This window comes from Gambusia affinis, linkage group LG06 (assembly GCF_019740435.1).
Source record: "Gambusia affinis linkage group LG06, SWU_Gaff_1.0, whole genome shotgun sequence".
NCBI classification, from domain to species: Eukaryota; Metazoa; Chordata; class Actinopteri; order Cyprinodontiformes; family Poeciliidae; genus Gambusia; species Gambusia affinis.
Window position 1 is genome coordinate 13,530,894 of NC_057873.1, and position 25,988 is coordinate 13,556,881.

General features: G+C 37.6%; 2 protein-coding genes across 6 annotated transcripts in view; one reads left to right on the forward strand and one right to left on the reverse strand.

Moving 5' to 3' along the window:
* The first annotated feature begins 5,517 nt into the window (after positions 1-5,517).
* On the forward strand, positions 5,518-8,768 carry kcnj1a.1 (potassium inwardly rectifying channel subfamily J member 1a, tandem duplicate 1). The gene is made up of 2 exons (XM_044119128.1): positions 5,518-5,656; positions 6,871-8,768. The coding sequence occupies exon 2, from the start codon at positions 6,892-6,894 to the stop codon at positions 8,008-8,010; it is 1,119 nt and encodes a 372-aa protein (XP_043975063.1). The 5' UTR covers positions 5,518-5,656; positions 6,871-6,891; the 3' UTR covers positions 8,011-8,768.
* Positions 8,769-10,382: 1,614 nt separating this feature from the next.
* Positions 10,383-25,988, reverse strand: part of fli1 (Fli-1 proto-oncogene, ETS transcription factor) — a 37,710-nt gene continuing 22,104 nt past the window's right edge. For all 5 annotated transcript variants that reach the window (XM_044118691.1, XM_044118690.1, XM_044118693.1 and 2 more), the window contains 5 exons: positions 23,923-23,991; positions 15,778-15,837; positions 15,336-15,395; positions 13,760-13,807; positions 10,383-13,635 (listed from right to left, as the gene is read on the reverse strand). In XM_044118691.1, coding sequence (XP_043974626.1) covers positions 13,106-13,635; positions 13,760-13,807; positions 15,336-15,395; positions 15,778-15,837; positions 23,923-23,991 — 767 coding nt within the window. In that variant the 3' untranslated portion in view covers positions 10,383-13,105. The remainder of the gene's footprint in view (positions 13,636-13,759; positions 13,808-15,335; positions 15,396-15,777; positions 15,838-23,922; positions 23,992-25,988) is intronic.

Here is a 25,988-nt window from a genome sequence, read left to right on the forward strand (position 1 = left end):
GATGGTAGAAATTTAAGTTACATTCATATCAATCTCTAGATTTAGCATATTACATTATTTGCTTCTTTTGACGCATGTAGCTCTCACCATGAAGCTGTTAACACAGTAAGACAACATGAACAATAAAGTAAGCTCATTGATTAGGGAAAACGTCAAAAACAGAACTCCTCTTTTCATATTTTGCTATCTTAATTTATGTAGGAAAAGTTCAGTGCAATTTTTATTTTATTTAATTTTTTTCCCCATTCAACATGCAGTTTATCATTCCATCCATTTATTCTCCACACAGGTTATGTTTAACCACACATTTATAAGTGAGATTTTTTTTTTCTAACATAATAATATCATGTTACTGCTGCTCATACGTTTTATTTCCAAGCAACGAGCCGAGTAAAAAAAGGAACACAAATCCTGCTGCAGCTGCTGTAGTTATTCATGCTAAAAATAACTAATAACTTTATCTGAAATTATTACATTGGATGAACAGAATGTCACTAATCCCTGACTTTGTCAGACTGCCTAGGCTCAGCGACACCATGTGGAGGGAAAAGGTATGGCATGTGATTCCAACAGAAAGAGAGAGAAAGAGAAAAAAGCTCCATTATTTGTGCACAGACGAATTTCAGCATTGACAAAAGGCACCTTTAGGTTTAGAAATTTAATTTGGTGAGAAAAAATATTTTGGATATATTTTTGACATTGAAGTTCTGTAAGAAGTTAAAAAAAAAACAAAAAAACAGTATTTCTTTGTTGTTAATGGGTCAGTACAACTGTGCTGCAGAAAGAAGCTGCATTGCTGTGTTGGTCCTGTTCTGCAAGACTGATGTGATCATATTAATAGTAAACAAAAGTGATTGTAGAAAAAAAATGTATGCAGACCAATTTATCTATTTTCTATTACTCTGATAAACTAAGTTGAATCCCACTTTTGTCTCTACTTGAACTTGAACAAGTGAAGCATTTTCCGAGCCTTGGAGGAAAATGCATTCCTCTGAAGTGTTAAAAGTTGACATTTGCAGGCTCAGGTTGCAACATCGCCCATTTTTAGTAGCACCTCCAAAGGCAAGCTTTTACTTTATGTTATCTAATTATATTCTCACAACAAAATTGTATGCTGCATGGGAGCATGCATAACCATTTAAAGCAAGATAATTAACTGCATTAGTTCAACTTGAAATGGCAAATGAAGGCCAGAATTTTATGCTTTATTAACAAATCTATATATATTTAAAGCCTTAAATATATTAGCTAAGACTGAAAGCCCATTTGACATTTTCATCTCTTTGCCCACAGGCTGATGTTCTGCATATGCACTGCATCAGAGTAATTCAGTCAATGCTCAAACTCCCTGGCATTTATGTGCTAGAGAAGTGTTCATACCAATAGATATGTTTGTATAAACATTGCTACATTTATAATGACATTAAATTACATGTAGGTGGATTTTATTTAGCAAGCTGGTGACTTTTGAAGGTGCCTGAATGCAGTATTTTGTATCTATTTTTAATTTTTTTTGTGAGAGCTGACAGGGCTGTGGAAACTGTCCTGACTCACTAAGGGTTGAGTTTACTAGACCACATTAGACTAGGTTTGGTGTGGTTCTTCCAACAAGATATTAAAAGCCAATTCCACAAGATCTTTAATTCTGTTTGTGGTGCATTTCATGGATTGGACTTGTGCAGCAAATTCCCATAAATTAATTTGGATTGAGACCTGTGGATTTTGGAGGCCATGTCAACACCTTAAACCCAGTGTTTTTCTCTTCAAGCCATTTATCTTTGCTTTTTGGTAGATGACTATATCCTTTTGAAAGAGACTATGCTAAGGCCATTTCCAAACGTACTGATCTGTGGCCGTGCAGCATCATATAATATGAACTGTAAAGCAACTTGTGTTCTCAGTCATTTTATCTCAATAAACATTAACTTGATCAGCAGTTTGAGCTGCAGTGGTTCAGACTGAATTAGATCCTCACTGGTCAGCCTTTGCTGTCCATGTGCATCAATGAACCATTATTCAGTTGTTGGTTCACCACCTTTTTCTTCTTTATACACATTCTGGTAGATACAAACTACTGCCACAAGAGCTGCAGTTTGGGGATGCTCTGGTCTTGTCATCTGCCAACTTACTTATAGGTAGCTTTTCAGCAACACATAAGAGCTTGTTTTAAGCCCATAATTCCTTAGTGATGGTGAAAAAGTATTAGTTACATTGGCAGATTATTTCACTTATAAGAAGACATTTGTATCATGTTATAAGTGAAATTATGTGCCAATGGAAGACCATTATTCTTCAAGTGTACTAATATATTTGCACAAGAAACTACACCTATATTACTGGGTAAGACTTTATGGTTTTGGTAGTGTATGCAAAAGTTCAAGGGGTACAAATACTTTAGCAAGGCACTATATTCTGAAAGAAACCTGTGACAGGGTGTCTTCTGAGTGGGAGACAAAGTCTTGTAGGTGAAAAAATTTTGAGTTCTCTGGTATTTCTTAGCCCTCATGGGCTCATGTTGGAAATTTCTTATACAAGTTTAAAGACATCTTCTATTTTAACAGCACTCTGCTTTATTATGCAGAGAAGCTCTGTCAGGCCATCATTATACCCATCACACACTAGAGATTTAGTCTTTGTTCAGTACCACACAGATTTTATCTTTGTGAAGAGCAAAGACTGTTATCACCATAAAAGTGGATACGAAGTGTGAAAATACATGCAATGTAATACTCTTTATGCAAAGTTACCAGAACTTTTAGGAAGGAGGCTCTAATCATTGCAGTAGAAGAATACAGAGCCTTTGTGTTTGTTCTGGTGTCATTTTACATTATAAAGAAGTGAAATTAAGCTTATTCTTTGCTTGGCACTGACAGTACTACAGACTTGAATGGACGTGAGAAATAATAATGAATAAGGAAGGAGATTAAAGCTTAAAAAGAGCTTTGTATTTCTTCTCCTCGTCAGTAATGTAAATATTCAGGCTATGTTTCCTGCTCAGTCAGAGTGGAGTCCTTTAAGAGCTGGGTATAAGTATAACCAAATAAATCCAAGGAACATTTTTGGCTGTACCTTCACAAAATGTGAAAATTATGGTGACCACATTATTATTATTATTATTATTATTATTATTATTATTATTATTATTATTATTATTATTATTATTATTATTATTATTATTATTATTATTATTATTATTATTATTATTATTATATTTCATCTTCATAGGTGCAATCTGTTTCTTTTGTTTTATTATCTAAAGACTTAATTTGCAGGTCGTGATTTGTGAGTGGAGAAGTTTGTTTGTTTGTTTGTTTGTTTTAAAGAAGCTGAACAGGTATTCAACAAATAATCAAGCTACTCTGGAGGAAAATCCCAGCAAACTCTACCTGCCATCCAGGTCTTGTCTTCATATTCAAGCCTTAATGTTTTTGTCCTTGACCTGTTTTTGGCCTTCTACTGGAATGCACATTGCAATGGTGAACCTTACTGGATGTGTAAACCCTAGGATCATCAATATAGCCTTTTGTATTCCTCCGGGTCTTTTTCTTGCCTTTCCAAATAAGATTATCTTGTAGAAATGAATAGCGATGACAGAACATCAAATTGATCAAAGATTTCTTTCCAGAAATTCTTTGTAGGAAATATTTGAATTGCCACAGGAGGTAAATGCTTTACAAGCACATTGCACAGTTTGGGACTGTAGTGGTTGGCATTTAGCTCATTTGCCATTTTTACTCTGAGAATGATGGATATGGAATATGAATGCTCAGTGACACAATGACCCATCAAAATGCTGCACCCTTCTCTCAGCTTCTCCCTTCTCCCTGTGCTCACAAACACAGACATTCACAAAAGGATACAACCACCGTCTTCAAAATATGAGGTTATTGGGGTCAATAAAGGAAACCTAGATCTAAGACTTGTCCCTCAGTACAATGACTAGTAGCTATCTGTTTGGAAATTTTGCAGTTAGCTTTTTAACACCTGATAAAAGCGACTGCCTTAAAGCTGATGGGCAAAAACTGGAGCAACACATTTGAATGTTCTGATATATACAGAAACTCCTTCTGTTTCTATCATTGAAACAAATTCAAAAGCCTGGATAAAAATAAAAAATAAATAAAATTATGTGCTCATCCACCACACAGATGTCGACCATATAAATTAAGGCCCTTCATAATAATTAAATTAAGGCTTGTGCACTTCTTCCAACAAAGAAAAGCATTGTGCCTTTCATTGATCATAATTTGCTGGCATTTTTCTAGTGTAAGGTGATTAATAACATTTGTTTTATATATGGGTGTGCAGGCGTGTGTGTTTGTGTGTTTTGATGTGGTTAGAACTATTGGATTTTTTAGAATTTATTTATTACAACAGTGCAACAATTGTCTCCAAAATATTATTTATCTGCTGTAAAGTTATTTGGATGAAAAATATACCAATGCTCCAGTCTATCAGTCATGACATTTATATCGTCTGTTAATGACTTTTTCTCCTTTTGCTGGAAATTAACTAACCACATTCAAAAAGCTGTGTAAATGTGGCAGTAAATTGCCTTTGAAACTGATATACAACAATAAAATATGCAGATATCACTGAGCATTTACCAGTATTAACTGGCAAAAATAAAATAATTTAAAAATGAGCCCTGTCATTCTATGTCAATAGTAATTAAATATTCCTAGAATAAACACCGTACAGCATGTAAGGTAATACCGCAGCATGCCCAGTATGTAATGAGATTCACTTTGAAAAATGAATCCCTTCACAATTTGCAACTTACTCTCCCCCAGCATTCAAACATCTGCAGCTTCTGAGCTGGTTCTGCATTCAACAAATCCCAGAGAGGAATCTGTTTGGTTTCATCATCTTCTCATCTTTCTTTCACCTGTCTGGGGGGGAAAGCTTTATCATTGTATCATAAGAAAAAGTCTGCACTGAGTAAAGAAGTGCTGATTTTGGATTGATGGTGACAACTCTATTTGCAGTTTATGACTTCCGTTGGATCAAGCGAAACATAAAAAGATGTCAATTGATTGACAGCAAGGTTCAAATTATTTTAAGATGTCACATCTTCACAGTTTGAAAGCTGAGTTTCATTGTCTCCAAAGTGGGTCATCACATGTCCTCTAGAATGCATATGTGCAAACATTCTCACAGTTTGTCTGTTTGACATTGAGGTGCACAAAACCAGTCATTTACAGGTGAATGCGTCACATTTACACTGTCAGTGTTACCTTGGCTGACTAGTTTACTGAGAGTTAAGAGCATAAAAACTGTGGCTCAGAAATGAAACAACTAAGTTTGAATCCAGCGTAACACTTTATGCAGTAGTTGCATGACAGAGGTCATCTCAGTCTGGTGCCTGGCATTTGTGGACAAAACAGAAGTTTTTAATGCCAGAACGTTCTACGCATATGCGTGGGTGTGTGTGTGTGTGTATGGTAGTAGTGGTGGTGGTGGAGGGTGGAGGGGTTGATGTACCTGTGGGCGTTAACACCACCTGACTGATTCTAACATGCTGACGCACGACAGTATAAAGACACATGAGGTGGTTCGTCTGGCACGAGAGGACACACCTCAGCTCCCTCAGACCAGAGACAGAGGAAACTGTCATTCATTCAGCGTTGAATACTTCTCACAGTTTTCCACTCAGGTGAGTCAAGACTTCACACTGTTGCAGCATGTTTCTTAAAAGAAATAGAAAATGGAGCAAACTATAGATTTTTATCTTCTTGGTTAATAGTAAGATCACAATTTCCAATATAAAATCTCAGTTATGAAAATATAAGATGTTTCCTTGATTTTCAGCTTAAAAGGTTTAATCAGACTTCATCTACTCAAATCGGATAGAAACTGACACAGGTTCCAAGAGTCTTTAGACAAACCAAACAAAATATGAATGGTGGCTGCTCCACATTTTCAATTTATATGCAATCAAATAGGGAAGATAAATTGAGCATATTTTGAGATCAAATTAAAAAGAATAATGGGAAGCTGAAGATGGCAGTAAGGCTCTACTAACGCATCTAATGAGTCTCACCCGGCATGCCTTCACTTGTACATGTGGTCATTTTCTTACACTAAGCTGTAATTTAGTATGACCTATACCACGCAAAATCCCTAAATGCCTGAAATTATTTCACTACAGACCTAATGCACGAAAACCTGCTGACCTAATGATTAGGTATGGAATGACCCAGTCTATCTCCAAGAGGTTAACAGCTTGCAAAACAAGAAATACAGTGTGCTTATCCAATTTGCTTCTACTGTGGTGTTTGAAAACTGCCAAAAAATATATAAACTTTCTGCACTTATTGTTTAGTAGCATTTCACTAGTAGACATGACATAATCCAAATAGCTCTTTGCATGACTTGGCAAGAACAGGGACTACACGCTAATGTGGAAAATTGGTGCCACCACCACCGCCAGTTGCCATATATCAAGCAACATACTTATAAAACATTAGAGCTTTAATAAAGTTGAAGGTTGTTATTTATGGGAACTGCTCTAATGGCTTGCCTAAATAATTTTACTGCCTTATTTAGCTCTCCTCTTTCTGTTGAGACACGTTAATAAGAACCTGATTCATACGCTGAGAGAAGCATGTTGGGCACAGTGGTAAGACAACAAACAGGATAAGAAGGAAAGAATTTTTAAGACTGCGTAGTTGATGTATTTGACCAAACTTTTGCACTATAAAAAACTTGTTGCTCATTTCTTTAGTAGTAGAACCATCTAATGTTCATCTGCCACAATCAGATGTTTCTATGTTAAACAGCTCCTATCCATACATTTGATTATTTAGTATGGTATTTTACCAGCTTTTCAATGTTGACACTGTATGTCTTTCTTTTGTTGTCTCATAGATTACTGAATAAGAGAGACAGATGAGCACCTTAAAAAAGCGGATCCAAGAGTACATGTTGGAGAGGAAAAGGCAACGAACCAGATTGGTGACTAAAGATGGTCGCTGTAACATCGAGTATGGAAACATTAAGTATAGCACCCATTTTGCCTTCCTGGTTGATTTCTGGACCACCTTTGTTGAGATCAGGTGGCGTTTTGTCCTATTTATTTTCATTGCATCTTTTACCCTGAGCTGGTTTATTTTTGGCCTGCTGTGGTACTGGATTGCCCGCAGTAATGGAGATCTGGAATGGCAAGAGCCCACTTCAGATCACAATTCATGCGTTGACAATGTTGTTGGACTCACCACAGCCTTCCTGTACTCACTTGAAACCCAGACAACTATTGGGTATGGTGGAAGAGCAATCACACCTGAATGCCCTGGTGCCGTTGCCCTTATTATTATCCAGTCCCTTCTTGGAGCAGTTATCAACTGCTTCATGTGTGGAATCATCTTGTCCAAGATCTCCCTACCCAAAAAGAGAGCCAAGACTGTCACGTTTAGTGAAATGGCTGTCATCAGTCCCAGAAATGGTTCTCTCTGTCTGTCCATCAGAGTGGCCAACCTGCGCAAGACACTGATGATTGGAAGCCAGATCTATGGCAAGCTGCTGAGAACAACAACCACGCCAGACGGTGAGACAATCATCATGGACCAAGTGAATATTGACTTCCTGGTAGATGCTGGGAAGGACAACCTATTCTTTGTAACTCCTCTCACATTGCATCACGTTATTGACAAGAGCAGTCCCTTCTTTGATATGGCAGTGGACACGCTATATGACAAAGAGTTCGAACTTGTGGTCTTTCTGGATGGTACAGCAGAGTCCACAAGTTCTTCCTTCCAGGTGCGAACCTCCTTTATTCCTCAGGAGATCATGTGGGGCTACAACTTCCTGCCGATCATCTCCAGGACCAAAGAAGGGAAATACAGAGTTGATTTCTCCAACTTCTCCAAAGTGGTTCCAGTAGCCACTTCACATTGTGCATATTGTTATCACAACATCAAAGGACATCATCTCCATTCCAGAGAAGGACATGAAAACCCGGGCTTTGAGGTGATTGAAATCGACAATCTCCCTAATGTCACCAAGATGTGAAACACTTGCTGTGCATACAGGCTGAAATATTTGACTGGCAGCTCATTGTATCTCCTGACAATGAATTTCTGAAGGACAGACCATTGCTGGAGGCACCTGTGGAAGAACCATTTGCCCACAACCAAATCCTTTGCTTTTAAACTTGAATCAGCTAAACTAATTGATTTGTTATTCTTTTGTATTTCCAAATAAGAAACATGTGGGATCAAGGCACTCCTTGTGAGTTTTATATGTAAAATCACACCTGTAATAATCTTCTGATGAAAAATCTGTTTTTGGAGTTTAGGTCATGTTTGCTGATGAAATACAGCTAACTGACACAAAGCTTCTCTGTCAGTGATGACATTTATATGAAGAGAAGATTTTTTTTTACCTTTCATCTGAGTTATTTTTGTTTTAAATAAAGCAGACAAAAACATGTAATAATTCACCAAAGAAGAAGTTTTTAAATTGTGAACAGATGATTGATGTGCTAAACGTGATACCTTGACTTGAAGCAGTATGCAAACTGTTCAGATAGGCTGGTCTCCTGGGCCAGTCTTTCAAAGCTGTGAGTGGTGTGATAGTTTTTTGTTTTGTTTTCTTTAAAAGTGAACATATTTTGAGGAAACACATCTCTCAGAAAATGCCTAACTTAGCTGCATGCAGCAAACTCAATTGTTTTTTGTATATATTTGTCTTTTTTTTTTTTTAAATTGCTTTTACTCAGTGGTAAAACATGTATAGTAAAATAAACTTTATTTTTGCATTCATAAACATTTGTCTGCAGTAACATTTTTCACACCAAACCAAAGCTAAATGTTGCACCTGATGTGTGATATAGAAGGTCAAACCAGAAGCTTAATCAGAATTAGCAATAGCTTTGACTTTGATTCCACTTTGTTCTCAGTGCAGATATTTTTAACATAAATACAAAAAAATATATAATGTTTTTAAATGATTTAAAATTAGTGAGCAAACCTGGATGAGCAGATAAAAAAAAATTAAACTTTTAATATGTCCAGGCCAGAATTTTTTGTTTCCAGCTTTGATCATTCAAGGAGAGGCTTTTGTAACTCGAGTCTGACATAAAAAAAAAAAAACAGAAATAAAAAAAAACAAAAAACAGTGCCTTTGAAATTAGGGAGTTTCTCATTTTCATAACATATTTTTTTTCCCTCTGAAGCACCTTAATATTTTTTTCCCCTATTCAATTTGACATTTAAATAAAATAAATAAACATATAAAGGAAGACATATGGGTGCCGGATGGGTGTGTCGGTACTTTATGGTGGATCAAATGTTTGGCATCATAACTGACGTTTCAGCATTTAGAACATGACGCTATAAAGTAGAGATATAAAACAGAACCACATCACAGCTTGGAAGTCATCCAAAAATATTTATTTAATTTAGTGTCGAGAAAATTTGATAAATTATGTATTTCTTCCAATTTATATCCAGTTTATATGAGGAAGAGATTTTATTTTTAATAATCTGTTACTATTCTAGAAATGTAGATTCCGTAGGTCTTCTGTAAAATTGCAAATTACTATTTCCCCAAAATGGCGCATTCCCGGATGCATCCTAGTGCAAGGAGTTTGGCGCACCAATGCCTGACTAAGATGCCGATGTCTTCCTAATGGCTGATGGATGATGAGCACTTGGCCATGGCTACAGTGAACATATCTCATCTAGCAATTTGCATCCATTGCTGCCATTATTTTTAATTAATTGAGTAAAAAAATGTCACATTTTGCAGAATTTCCTTTGAACTTTTTTATTGTCTAAAATGGCAAAGCATTGCTTTACATGAGGAGTTCTGTATAAAACATATTGACAAAGACAATTTTTTTATTTGAAATGCAAATGTACATACTTTTTGTACATTCTTTGGCTTAATTACTACTGTGAGTGTTGACCTTGTAGCTACTGGCATGTTTCAGAGTCTGTATACTCCAGGTAACAATTACTCAATTTTTAAATTAGTTGAGTGATTGATTAATCGTAAGTAAACCGATTAATTGTTTCAGTCCGGAAAATAAAGAATTCTATTATTCTTTCCTACAAAGTTTTGACATAAAAGTGAATTCAAAAATCTAAAAGGTGCAGTGGTGAACTGAAATATGTGAATGTGTTTATGTGATTTCATGTGTTGCTGTTATTAGAACTGTGGCCTCCTCACCTTGCAGCTAGAAGGTCCTGAGTTCCAGTATTCTTCAGGCCTTTCTCTGTTGAGTTGGCATTCTTCCTATTATGTTTATCCTTCTGATGTTTCTCTCTACTTCATTGGCCACTAGAAATAGGCATCAATCTCCCTGTAATCCCAACAAAGTATTGAATGTTGATCAACTTCAACTGTGGTGGAGATAAAGTCAGGCTGACTGACAATACTGGAGAGGTAAAAACATTTATTTTGTCACATTTTCTATACAAAAGCCCTTTTTCAAAAGGTTTTACTTCATACATTGCAGGAATTACAATTAATTAATATTAAAAATAATACACTGCTTAATTGTAAAGTTATACACACAATACATATAATGGATTCAACATCCAAAATACCTTGCATATATGAAGAAGTAGCACAGATTCCTCTTCACTGATACTGCTTATAAAACAGGAAGGTTAAGGGTACATTACCGAAATTTCTTTATGCTACAAATGACATGTTCCCTTTGGATTTGTTCACTTAAAGCTATACATCTGCAAAGAAAGCTGGATGTAAATATTAATGCTGTATTAAACACCTGAAAACCTTAAAAGCACAGGGCTAGTCATGAACTTTAGGTATAAAAAGTGAGTGGCACTGGAATCTCTCCATCACCATCATGAACTGCATACAAAGTATAGGAATCATCTCTATTAGATTATGAGTTAAGCAGGCATTCGTGGTTTTAGGATTACAAACAAATAATATACAGATATATTTTTTAAACTTACAGGCACTTAAGATGTTACAACTGGATTTTAGAAAACAACACCTGTATGAAAACAAAAATGCTAAACTGCATTGCCCAAATGTACAGATATAAAAATACTTAACATGCTCAACATACTACTAGCAGAAATGGACTCAAAAAGTTTGCATTTTTGACCGAGGTCAACTCGTATTAACTCTCTTGGCGTTTTATACTGTGTCACATATGAAAATAACTCTGCATAATTTATACAGTAAGTTGCTTTAATGCCTAGTTGACTGATGCTTATAAAATAATAAAAAATAGGTCTGACAAACGCACAGCGTTTGCGAATCTGAGGATTTCTTTGTTTCATCTCGTCATACTTCATTGGTTTTTGTTCTTTAACAAATGACTTATTTTCAAGTGTCTATTTTCAGTGACGTCTTTTGAATAATTTCTGAAATTGACAGTTGAAAAGCTGATTATTGTTGTAATTTTGACATAGTTTTACATAATAATCAAGAAATTCTGACTAGAGATTTTTTTTGCATTTTGTTGGGCTGGAAGATCAGCGAAAGACTTTTCACCAAACATGCTGCTCTCATGGTAGGATCCAGCCCTGGAGAAAAGAAAGAAACACTGCAACATGGATGTCTGTTAATCAAAATCACGCGGCCCATCACTTCTCCGCACTGACCGGTACAACTGGCCTTAAAAAAAAGAGAGAAGATAAAGCCTGGCAGCTTGTATTGTCAGAAAAATATTTCCATCAAAAAGGATTTAACACAACAGTTTTACCTTCTTCAGAACTTTAGTTGTTTACTGGTAATTGATAATAACGATAAGATATAGATCAGCAGTTGGAACATAACCCTGTCTCTGCAAGGGTTAAAGCTTTGTTTCTCAGCACATTTTAAAAGTAGATAAAGACTCAAGGGTTTTTGGATAGTTAAACAACATCCTCAAAAACAGCAAGGCCAACATAACCCCCCAAAAAAACCCATATACTCTAAAATCACTTTCATGTTTTAGATTCATGACAATACATGGACATGCATTATTATTCTTCTTAAATAACCACATCTGACATATTTTGATTTAGGCAAGGCTTTTTCTTTTAAGAGTATTTCACAAGCCAGAAAACATTCACATTAATACTGATATGGTTGAGCACATTGAAAAAATCTCAAAATACTATGGCTGAAAGGAAGCGACAAGTCAAGCACTTAGCTTAGTGTGTGACCTACCAAAAAACAAAAACAAAAAAAAAACAAAAGAAAAAACACAAGAGAGAGACACTCAGGGTGGAAATTGCTGCAAATTACTGCAATTAAATCTTGAGTTTGCTTCCGCAGCACAATTGACTAAACTCTGCTGTGCTTATTACCTATCACCTCTCTCGACTTCATGCAAAATACATTGAAAACATTCTTTAAGCAACTGAGTTGACCCAGGTTCAGCAGAAACATACAGCGCTTCATTCTATGGCATCTAACTCTTCTCCAGCCTTCCAGTTTTGGAGGATAAATTAAATGGCGGCATGGTAAACTGTGTATTCCAGTCGCCAATTTTTATTCAGTGCTGAGAAAAGTTCCTCTTGCAAGATCTCTTACGTGTCTATTGGAGGCACACATACACACATACACACTCAACACTCTTCCTCCCTCCCTCCACACACACACACCCACACGCACACAAGTAACAATAAACAAGAAGATGAACAGAAAAGCAAAGAAAAACAGTGGAAAAACCCCAAAAGGTAGTCGATAAGCGGCTACAGCTGATTTTTTAAGCAAGGTGTACTGAAAAGGACATAAATTGAGACCCATAAGTGGTAGGCCCATGTCTGGTAAGGTAGCATGGGGAAAAGGCTGACACAATCAGGCTCAACACCTTTCCTTTGGCTTTGGGACAAGTATTGGCTTTTAGATGAAATTTTCAAGACAATGGGAAAGACAGGCACAGAAAACTTAGATGTGCATCTATAAACAGTTGTAATAAGTAGTATTCCATTGTAGACCAAGGTATCCAGTTTTTATAAATTCTTACACACAAAAAAATATTCAATTTACTCATTCTTCTTTGAGGAACAGCATTTCTTTAGATGTTTGTTTCCATCAGTTCAGTCTTTGGCATTACAAGGAGTGCAGCTCAGCAATTTTGGTAGGGGGAGAAGGTAGGTTTAAAAAGTTGGTCATTGATCGGTGAGTTGTTTTAATAGTAACTACCAAGATGGGATGGCACATGGGTGTTAGGATGGCGAGGAACGTTTGGGTTTGGGTAGATGCCTGCAGTGGGTGAACTCCAGTACTGAGCAGTGGGTCCAAAGAAATTGGAGGAGGTGACTGGCATAGATGGAGGGTGCGGGGATACAAAGTTGACCTTCTGCTGGTGGGCATGGTAAGAAGGCACATAGGCTAGGTCCGAGGGGTATTTATACATTGATGACTCGGTGGGGTGTGGCTGCAGTGCCTGAGCAATACCATGGAAGTCGAACTTGTAGGCATAGCGTTTGCCATGCACTTTCGTCATGATATTTTTGTCATAGTAGTAGCGCAGCGCACGGCTCAGCTTGTCATAGTTCATGTTGGGCTTGCTCTTACGCTCACCCCATCGTCGCGCCACTTCATCTGGATCTGTCATTTTAAACTCGCCATTGGTCCCTTCCCAAGTGATGCACCCTGCATTGGCACTGTCGGACAAGAGCTCCAAGAGGAACTGCCAAAGTTGGATTTGACCTGAGCCTGAAAGTGGACAGGAGAAGAAATCATTGTCATAGACACTTACATCCCGTATATTTTTTTGTCATGTTTACAGATTTCAGTATTTGTCTGATTACAGAAGGATTAAACATGTCAATAATCTTACCTGGATTGGCGAGACGACTACTGGTGGGGCCCAGAATCTGATAAGGATCTGTAGGGAAATGTAAAAAGATGATCAATCTGCAATCAGATTTCTATGGTATATAGTCCAGTAATATGTCCTGAAGGAAAAAAGGTAAAATTGGTATCAGAATCCCTGTCAAAACTCGACTCCAAACCCATTCTTCATCTACTGTCTGAATGTTTTTTTGTGTCAGTCGCACTTGTAGGTTTTACCAGCAAGGTGTATGCTAAGATTTATTTAGCCAGTTTTCAAAATTCATTTCAGTACAATTCAAGGCATGTTTGGCCATCTCTTACTTCTCATGTTCCCTTTTTTTTAAAAAAAAAAAAAAAGACAAACTAGAAACTTCTTTATAAACTTTCCATCCTGGAATATTTCTAAATTACATAAATTCAATGCTTTGAAGATCTTTATGATCATCTTTTAGGATATCTATATTATTTATTGAGCATATCTAATTAACAGCTTAATATTGTGAAAAATACTGTAAAGGGGTATTATAAGACGGTGAAAATCAGTGCACTATGTCTTGGCTGAGTAGAACAATCCTCTTTTAGATTATTTATTTTTGCCAACTTGCTGTTAAGCTTTATTTTAGTTACTGGACGCCAAACATGAAGGTGCATTTCAATATATTAGAATATCACTTAAAGATGTATTTATTTCAGTAATTCAATTTAATTCAATTTAATTAATTTATTTATTTTGTTTTAGAGAAAAATGGGTTTTCATTCACTGTAAAATATTATCAACATTAACAGAAATCATGCCTGAAATATATTATTCTGTGTGGAATGTATCTGCAAATCTGTATATTAGGTTATCCTAAGCTAACTGTGTAGTTATGCTGGACAAACAAACCACTTTTTCCTCACTTTCTTGTACTGCGCTCCAATTTGCATTATTTGCTGTTATTTCATTATGTTTGTCAACTCTTTGTTTTCTTTTAGGTATTTTTCTCTTTATAGTAGCTACACCTGTTCTGACATTTTGTTTGGCTCTGATACCTTCTTGAAGGAGGGCATTGTCTGAAACAGCGCTACCATCAACTAACCATTCTCCTTTCCCTCCTGTTAACTTTTTATTTTCAATAACATCAAAAATAATTCTACATTGGTTAATTTATTTCTTCTTGTGCATTCTGCTCTGTCTTCTCTAGCTCAAGACAGTGTTGGTTGTGACAGATGGCTGCCTGTATTGAGCCAGGTTATGCTGGAGGTGACGTGATGCTTTGATTCTAAATTCTTATTTGTCACAAAAAGTAGCTGAAAACAGTTTCATATGACCTTCAAATTCCACAACTATGCCTAATGAACAGACATGCAGTGTAGACATTACTATTACAGCCAATGCATCCAGATAGGATTCTGCTGTAAACAAACTGTAACTATGCTTCACTGTCTTAAATACCAACATCAAGATAAGATTGGGAAAAAAAAGAAATAAAAGAAAAAAAAATAGTTTTATCAAAAAAACATGTTATCACTTCAAACAATAAGTTTTGAGTCTGTGCTCATCCGACCAAAAGCACAAATGCTACAGAGTAAGCAGTTACCTGGCTGAGGTCTGGCCTGCTCAGTGGACTTGGTCACATTCTGAGGAACTACAGGTGAGCCTGCAAGGAGGGAGGCAGTCATTGGATGAAGACAGGGAGACAGAGATTATATTCATAGGGTGGTCACAGATAACAAGACTACATATCTTGAAGGCATTTTAGTAGAGGTCCAAAGTAAATAAGAAATGATTCGACTGCCTTCTGCAATCTTATGGAGTCTTTCCCACATGTCTAGACAGTGTTGATGTCAGTGATACATCTCCTCTGGTGCAAACTATAGATAAAAGTATTACCAAGTATTCTAAATGGTCCTGAACACCCACAGACAAAGTTTATTTTTGACAGGTAGTGCTCTCAGTCAGTTTCAATCACTCCTTACTTTTGTCACCATTGCAAAAAATGCATAAATAGATCTTTAATATGTTACTATATGTGAGCTTACCTTTGCCACTGTGCATGTTGTTAGACCACCCTGTCCGCCGTACAGCATCATATGATGGATCTGAAAAACAAGTATTAGAAAAAGGTTAAATTTAATGTTTGTTTTTTTTTTATTAGAAAATAGCCAATTAATAATTTATTTTATTACCAGAATAAGTATTTAAGTGATAAAAAGATGCAACTGCAACAATACTTCAGATTTAGTCAGATTATAGTCTCCCTTTTGCACGTGGTTGCATAAAATATCTCAACTAATAGCGGATCACAAGAATGCATTTGTTAAAAATGTCGATTAACCTCAATAAATCCATCAAAAAGTGCTTAACAATCTTCTCCACAAGATATCTGGACACGCTCATGTGGTTTAGTAGGGCTTGCTTTGGTGGTTAAAATGTCAATGGCATAATTTTCGAGAAAGTTGACAGCTGCTTAAGCAGCTTGCAACATAGTAACCACAAATTGCTGATGGAAATTAGAAGACAAAGCAAACAAAACAATAGCTGGACCGAACACGCATTCATGTCTCATTTTCTGATACCAGCAGCGTCTATGGAACCCTAACCAGTGACTGAACTGAACTGACCTGAATTGACCAGCGTAGGTTAGGCACTACCTGCTTTGTAAAGCCAGACAGGTTCCACCAAACAATCAATCACTGTGACACAAGTGCATGCAACAGAGGCTGTGGCAACGTCTCAAAAATGCCCTGGTATACTCATACTGCACCTGGCCAGCGCCCTTGATTGTTTCCATTATTACAGACTTAAACAGATCAAATAGCCACCAGAATGCAGGGGAAATATGATGTTTATTAATACCAGACTGGATTCATACTTAGTCTAACATGCTATCCACAGAATTAGAATTGAGAGCAAGTACTTTTGTCACCAGTTTTTTTTCTCCTTAGGGACAATAGGAAGAGACTACAAGGTTGAAATAAGAAGTGTATCTGAAGGGTCAAAATGCAGTTTAATTTGCCTAAAGTGAAGTTTATTTTATTACAGTAAAAACAGCAAAGTTTGTCTGTGTAAATCACAGGCTGTATTAAAGAATGATCTGTATAAAATCCTCATAGTAAAATAAGATTGAATTACAATTTTGAAACCATGACATTTTAAACCCTTGGTATATCATTATACAGGACAATGTTGAAGTTGAACACATTAGGGATCGTGTTACACCATCCCAAAATGGAAATGATTTATGCTTGAATTTCACACTCAAGAAAGACAAAAATGTTATAATCCTGCAAATTCATTTTGCACATTACATCAAACATCCATACATTGTCTATTTCTATGTTGCATTGTATTTTTGTGTTTGATTTGATGTAAAGCACTTTGAAATGCCTTGCTGCTGAAATGTGCTATGCAAATAAAGTTTGATTTGATTTGATTTTGATTTATTCCTGCTTATCTGTCCTGGGTTGCGGTGCAGGTTTCTGTCTCCTGAGGTCACTGGGCGACAGACTGCCAGTTTACCACAGGTCAGCACAGGACAAACAACCTGCACCGCAACCTGCATTCATTTCTGAGGGCAACTTAGAAAGACCAAGTAACTTGACATGTACATACATACTGTATATTTTAACCATGAGAAGAAGCTGATGGGGGCTAAGAAAGAAGCTATACATCCACAGGCACATTTATGCTTCACGTATAAAGACATGGCAACTACTGTTTACAAGTAACCCACCCTGTAGCACCAATTATCTAATTTTTAATAAAATAAGTCATTCTTAATGATTACAGGGTGACTTGAGAGACTGACTGTGTGTTGATTAAATAAATAATAACTTCACCAGTTTTGTTCAAATGACACTTTGTAGGAGTCCTACAGGTCATTTCAAACGCTCTTCAATATTTATGACATTTGTTTTTATGTGAACATGTTCCCATTGTAATTGTGTTAAGTAGACTGACATCCTATAAATATATAGTTTCAATAAATGTATATTTTTCAAATACCAATATCTTTGCAAAGTTAAGTTCATGGAACCTTTGCTTTATGCAATACAGGAAATCAATGCTTAGTGACAACTCCAAAGTTCTCTATTTTTCGTTTATCCCTTCAGCTATCATTTAACCTTGAGGACTTAATTTATAATAATTCAGTTGAGACCTATTCGGAACCAGATACAAATGTTAAATACATTTTCACTGAAAGTGTGAGAGGACTTACTATAACAAAGTACATTTGAGCTTTTATTTTAACCTATTAACAGTGGTCACAAACTGGTAACATAAGATTTATCATGTGTTCCTGTTTTGACGTTTCCTCACATAAAGCAATACTGCCCTCATGTGGATTATTGTATAATAACATTTTTTATGTTTAACAGTCCGTAAGGAATAAAATATTGGATTCTTTAATTTTGTCAGTTAACTTATTGAATTATGCATTCCATGATTAAACTCTAAATCACTATATAATACACGTCAAGTATATCAAAATTTCCTTTCTTTAATAGCAGAATATATGCAAAAGGTTCCTGCTGCTTAGAGACCTCCGAGTCTTTTTGCCAATTCTTACGCTTTCTGTCTTTTAACCCTCCCCAGAGCTTCAGCTGAAAAGCCATTCTTCCAATATCTGCTGACAAGAGAGATTCTTCCTGGCGTGTGTGACTTCACATATGAATTTAGTTGATAAACAAAATGTGAAGGTTGAGACAAGTGACAGCACTCACAAAAGGTTAAAGAAAGGATAATAGTTTTCAATGAAAAAGAACAAAGGGGTACATAACGAAACACAAAAAAGAGATAGAGGAGGGACAAATAGCAAGAATTCTGCAGCGATTCAGAGGGGCTGTCAGGTTCAATCTGGTGTGGGCCTACAGGATAGCCAAAGACCAGCAACTGGGGGAGAGTCCTAGGAGACTTGTGTTTCCTGCCTGCTTCTCCTGCAGACAACCTCTCTTTGTTTTACTGGCCCTTTTTTCCCCTCTGCTCACTGCCAGCAAACCTCCCCACCACCTCCACCACACCTCACCCCGGCCAACCAATCCCCATCACCCCGCAAAAGAAAATCTCCCAACGGGGGCTACCTCTGCTGCCGAGAGGGCTTAGGTGTTTGTGGGGTAGAGACAGAGGAAGAGGAGAGATGAGAGGGAAGGTGAAGAAATCCCAAACGGTGAGACGCAGACAGATAATAAAGAGTATGAAAAAAGTCATGAAAGAGAGCAAAGTAATGAAAAACCACTGAGTCAGACAAAATGTAACTCTGGAATTTGAAAAGAAAACAGCGGCAGCATAAGTAGCTACTGTCTGGTATGGGTAGGGGGGATGCTTGGTTGTTTCACACATTCAAGAAACTGAGGGGTTCCAGAAATGATTTCTGTGTCTCATGTAAAACATGTAAAAAAAAAAACAACAACAAAAACCCAATATTCCTATTATGTTTGCATAATTCAATCTTTAAACCTATAAAGGCCTTTAACTTTACACATACTCTGCTGTGTGAAAGGTAGGGAAGTAGAAGTGAAACCACAGAAGAAGGAAGGAGCCACAGATGCATGAAATACCAAGCCCCAGTGACTGTGTGAGGGGGCAACTGTGAAAACACAAACACAAACACAAAAATACGTTTAGAGATCACCCTCATCCCCAGCCTGTACACCCCACCCCCACCCCCTGCTTCTGCCTTCATTTTTCCAGGCCTCGCTCTGACTGCAACTCGCGCCAGTTTCCACTCTGGTCTGGGGTGTGGTGCATGCTCCTGGGAGACTTCAACTGCTGGATCAGTTAGTCAAAACAAGACCTAAGTGCTCTACAGAGAGGAGAAGACTGAGACAGAGGGACCCAGAGAGTGAAGAAGAAAGATAAGGAGAGAGATAGAGGGAGAGGAAGAAAGGGCAACCAAGCCGTGAGAGTGAGACAGGGACTGAGACAGAGAGCAAGATTAGAGTTGAGTCATGGACTGATTTTAACACTGAATTTGGGCCAGAAGGAGAGAGAGACCCAGACAGGCTAAACTGTTTTAATACCCATAATACAGGTGCTTTAAAAGCCATCTGTGAGGAGTCAGAGCCAGAAGAGAATGACGGAAAAGCAAAGGAGTTAGCCACAATGTGAACAGAATATGTAAGCCAACTGAGGTGAAAACACTTTGAAGTGAAAGTGTAAGGAACTTCTTTTTCTTTTTTTCTTTTCTTTTTTTTTTTTACATTGGGTCACATAAGCTATAACTTTTGTCTATCCTTCACAAAATAGTTGGAGCTCAGACTGAACTTAGACTGAAGGAATATTTTCTCAAATGGGTTTAGATCTCTTGTTCTGACCAATTTTTCTGTCTCTATTAAACACATCATGCTCACGGCATGATGCTTCCACTGCTGTGTTTCCTCCTAAGGAGAGGGCGTTAGGGTGATGTGTAGTACTAATTTCCAAAGAGACATAATGTGATTAATTAGGACCCCATATATGGTTTGAGAAAAACCTGAATTAACAAAATCTTATCCATTTATTCTTGCCACTCCTCCATGAAAGCCTATTTGTAAACTGCCGGACAGATCATTATTCTATGTAAAAATGTGTCCATCTGAGCAGTGGACCTTTACAGCTCCTCCAGAAATACCACAGGTCTTGTGGTTGTTTCACTGCAGCTTTCCTACTCTGCTTGCCTGACCTGTCAGTTTAGGTGCATGGCCTGACAGGTTTGCAGTTTCTTTGTCATTTTAGAAAATTTTGTGTTGCTCTATCACATAAAAAACCTTACAAAATACATTAAAGTGTATTGTTAAAATGTAACAAAATGTGAAAAGGTTTAAAGGATAAGGAAATCAATGCAAGGTACTGCATGAGAGGACCTACACATAATGATAATTTGCCTTTAATCCTTAAACAGTGTCTTTACTAAACTGAATTGTGATCTTGTGGTTTTTAGAAAGCATACACTGATCTTGATAAAATAAATAACAATGGAACTAAAAGTGTGTGCAAGAGTTGTGAAAGTGGTTGACTTCTTCAGCACTTTCTTTACTGTATTAACCTTCAAAAACATGTTCGGACATCCTGCCAAGACATGTAGGATACCTAGCCACAGATATGCGCAGTCGTCCACAAGAAAATGGTAGACAGAGACCTTAAATACACACATTGACACACACACACATTGACACACACACACATTTGCACGCTCACACATTCTTTCATAGCTGCTGCATTCCGTGTTTTATATGCTCTCTTTTATTCATAACATTGCCCTTTACACCGCAGAATCTGGTGCAGATTAAGGGTTGTCTCCTGCCGTATACTTGTGCTTACTCTACCCCAAAGAGCCTGAATGGTATTTGGCTGTTAGCACAAAGCAATATGAACACTAACATCTGGCAGTGCTCGTCTGCACAGGCACTTACAACAGGTTCTGCCGAAGAAAGGCATAATTTATTGTTGAGTCACAAACTTGCCAAGTTCTAACATTTAAATTTTATCTTCTTAATTTTATTTCACATTTGTTAAAGAGTTTGCATCACAGTAACATAGAACTTTATCATGGTTAATTTCTAGGTTTAAATAAAAAAGCACAAATAGGACACCAGATTATTGTTTCCTCAGTATATATAAAAAAAAAAATGTTACAGGAATATGAGCTCCTTTACTGCCAGAGAGTGACATTTAGGCCAGGGTCTTTGCTCGCAGCTAAAGGCAGAGTCAGTGTTACAGGAGCCCATTATAGCAATCACCTCTTGTGAAAGGGAAATGCTCTCGAAGGGAGTGACCCACTGTTCCTGCCAGTCTAAATACCTGGTGTTGAGAACCAGGAAGACCAGGGTCAGGGGGTGACAGAGCAGAATCTTATCTGGCCTGCCCACTGGTCTATTAGGTTGAAGCTGCGTAAGAACAAGTCCACAGCCGGGTAACTCTGACCACAGGGTCAGATAGAGAAAGAGGCAGAAGGCATTCTCTGACACTTATCAGAGCTAGTATTTCCTCTGCTCCTGCCTTGATAGGGCACTTCATCCTGTGAGAGAGGCTATCAGTGTTATTACAGTCCTTTCTATCGTCTCTGGTGGTGACACTCTATAGCCGATGTAAATTCAGTTTTTTTTTTTTTCTTGTCTTGTTTTGGGGTTTTTTGCAGATATTTAGCCAGTGCCTATTCCAGTTGTGTCAGCACAAAATAATGTTTGGAGGGTGAAAAGCCATCAAGAGGAAAGGAACAGTCACTCTGAACTGGGCTTGACTCATTCTACAACATTTTGAAAACAGCTACAGAAGAACTAGCAAAAAAAAAAAAAAAAAAAAAAAAAATCATAATATATTTTTTCAAACACAACTGTTTAAAAACCAAAGAAGTTGTTTGTTTTCCTAACTTGGTTAATGTGTTGTAGAGGAAAATGAGGTTTGCATCTTTCTTACTTTCTATATGTGTATCAAGATGACATTTGTAGTGAATTAGTGCTGAACTAAATTGAACTGAATGTTCAAATGTGGAATTTTCTGAATGTTGTCAATGACATGTTGATAAATACAAATCTTGTACGAAAAGTAGCTTGCACAACTCAAATGGAAATAGACACTAGTACCCCTCAGTATCCCACAAGGGATAAGTGTGCTGGATAATGGATGAATGAATGGTTTTTAATGTGGGTTAAAAAGAAAAAAGAAAAGAAAAGAAAAGAAAAGCATTCGGCTATCATCAGCTTGCCTGTTGCAAGCTGCAGCAGGCATAAATCTGCATTTTAAGATCTATGTTGATGAAGTTGGCATCTTAGAAGCTGCATGGTGATTTGAAAAGGATAAGTTGTCCTTTATATATCTTTGCAAAAGACATGCCAAGCAGTTAATCATGACAATGTCTCATAAACTGGATCAGACTTATCAGCAAGATATAACAAGCTGTCAACATGAATGCTATGAAGACCATTTTAGAGGAATGAAACGGTATAATTCTAAAGTAATGTGGTTTGAACATATGAGATACAATACTTACTAAAACTGGTACACAACATCTGAGGCTTGAGTCATTTTAGACTTCAGAAATTTACTCCTTTGTTTCTGAGTTATCAGCTTACCTACGTCACAAGAATTGATCTAATCTGGGGTCAGACTGATTTCTGTTGATCACATGTAAGAGGATAACTACCGACTGAACAAGTGACACAAGTGACATGCGTGATGGGTGTCCTCCACACCTTGAAACAGCTCAGATTTACTCTGTCAACAAGCTGTGTTCAAACACAAAGTTGACCTTTGTGAAAAATCTAAAACTACTATTTAAAGAATAGGGGGAGGGATTTATTTGCTATTTTCTCAGAAAATGATGGTGTTTATGTTATTTTTCCTCTGTTTCTGCTCTATTCCAGGTTTTGCTGTTCCGTGTCACATTTACAAGAAATAAATTGCTTATTCTTAATACAACCTGAGTTACGCAAACATTGCAAAAAAAAAAAAGCAATGTTTGCGTCCTCGCCAAACTGTATTTTTAAGTTTTAGATGGGTCAAAAATACAACATGTAATACACAGTCTATCATATTACAAACTGAGTCTCTAACCATTTAGTCAATCACGCACATCCACTCGTTTCCACTCCAGCTTGACACGAGGCAGTCGTCCAGCCTCGTCTGTCATGTGCGATAAGCACACATTGTTGCTTCAGCACCTGTCTGCGAAGCCTGCTCCTCCAGTAAACAGCCTCATTCACAAGCCCTTCTTCGAATAATCACCGCATTTGAAGTCTGTTTGTGCCCCTTTGTTGCTGTGGAAAAAGCTATTCAGCACTCTGTTCTTGCCTAGTTTGTTAATATAGTGCTATTCTGTTATTCCATCTCTAGGCTTCGCTCTGTTGTCACAGCATTCAGGTAGCTGTCTTGAATAGCACAATCTCCTGGCTCGTATCACCTTAGCTACACAAAAGCTGCACCTGCCTGGAGCTTTGTCTTTTGCAATCAGCCTTTGCATACGCTTTGGTCCTGGTGAGTGGGCTGTTTTCCAAAGTGTGTAGTGCTTTGGGTTTTTGTGCTTTTATGTGCATCACTGACACTGGCAGGAATTGTGATCTGAATTCCCAAATAAAAATTTTTGACACTGTCTAATCCGTTCAATCCATTTCTCTATCAGTCGCACAGGTCTTCCCCCTACCAAGTCACGCACACAATTAGATAATAGATCAGTATCTATGGCAATAGAATTAGAAAAACCTTCGTACCTTCTTTGGCAGCCAAACGTGGTGATGCGTCGGTGTGAGATGGCGTATTGTAGGATAATGATGAGCTACCTGTAAAATGAGAAGATACACATTAAAATCGACTTATTTCACAGTGATAAAACATTAAGGTGTTTAAAATACAGGAAAAGAAACAGACACAAACATTTAGTGGAGTTTTAAAGAAAACAAAATCCTGCATTTTAGCTTCAATATGTTATTTTTTAACAGGATATTTAAACAACCGCTGTGCATGGAAAAGTATAACAGAGTTGCCAGCAGGTGGCAGCAAAAATCTCAGGTCCATTTCATATGATCTCCTTCATTTCTTGCTTTTCATTAGAAAATAACATAAAAAGTGTTTGCACTAAGTAAATCTAGCCCAGAGTAAATCAAATACAGCCCAGATTTGAGGTCCTTAAAAATGTAAAGAAAACCCCCTCAGAGCCTCTGAGCGTTTTCCAGTACAACTACTCCTCCTGGGAGGCAAGAGTCCTCATATGGCAGCCTATTCACTTCACCTTATGGAGCAGAACTCTGCGCCACATTCCTCCACTTACACAGGCACCCTGGGCGGCACCAAAATGCTCTCTTAATTTTAGCTGCCCCGAGGCATAAATCAGCGAGTGGAAAAACAGACCCAAAAAATCCACAGAGAAAACACAAGAGCAGTTACTGCGAAGTGAGTGCAAGCCAAAAATTAACACTGAGATGACTGAGCATGGGAAGGATACCCTTTCTGAATGGAGTGATATGAAAGGCAACCTTGAGTCCAAATAGAGCTAAAATCCCACTTGGAATGGGCCGTTTTCTTGAGATGTGATGCAGGATCCTTGCATAGTGTGTGCTGCTGCTGGTAAAGAGGCCTGCTGCGGCAGGCTAGGAGTCTGTTTTTTTAGGGGGTGACTGCAGAGGTGAACGAGTGGGGTTCTCCACAGATGCATTTTAACCTCCCCACACCTCACCCCTCCCTGTTCTACCTACTCTATGGCACCCCCAAGGGTCTGGGTCTAGTTTAGAAAGCTGGGGGCCTTAGAACAGGGGAGCTATTGTATAGGGAAGGGTCCCTCCTCACCAATCAAACGCAGCTCCCCATACAAAAATAATTCCACACGCTCAGTGTAAGCACACCCAGGCAAATGAGCCACCAAACCAGTGTCTTTGGAATGAGAGTATAGGAGAAAAGACGGAACAGATGGGCAGGGAAGGGAAGGGAAAGGAGAAGGAAAGGAGTATTAACCCTTTTCCTACTGTGCGCCACATATGTGGGCTGACCCAGACAGGCAAACCGGCAGCATTGCAGAGAAAACCTCAAACCATCCCACAGAGAAGTTCAGGACCGCTGCACAGCTGAGAGTGAGAGTGAATGAGACAGAGGGGGGAGAGACCACAGCTGACTGCTCGGTGAAGGGAAAAGTTGGCTGCGCTGCCTATTTATTTGCACTGCCTCTTCCTCTTTCAGAAAACAAACATGTCTTGGTAATCTGACAGCATGACGGGAGGACCGGACAGCCTTTGAAACCTTCACTCTCCCTTTGTGTCTTCAGCCACATCTGTTCAGAGTCTGTTAGATTACATAACATCCACAAACAATTTGCTTTTCTCCCCTTTCTTTGACTGATGGTTCTCTCAAAATTCTTGCTCTCCAATTTGACATGCTCATAATGAGGATAATGTTTCTCAAACCTAATTTTGCATTGCACAGTTCCCATAGAAGGCACACAGTGTTTAATCTGTGATACTACATGATGCCATTATTCTAAACATGTACTGAACATTTCCCAGTGTTGAAGCCTTTACCACCTCACACAGGGCAAACTGGCTCCAGCCATTATTTAAGCACTGAAGGACAAAAGTCACTTTATACCAGCATGAAGGTGAAAAATACATTAAATACCAAGGCTATTACTCAAATATGTATAACATATTAAAAAAGTAATGATGTTCTTTTACTAGTTCAAGAAAAGCCTCTGGCAAAACTAAGATCATTATTCAATATTTTCACACACACTGCTTGCTTTTTCTTCAGCCTCATTACAAATTTGGCAATAGTGTTTTCATCTCTGCTA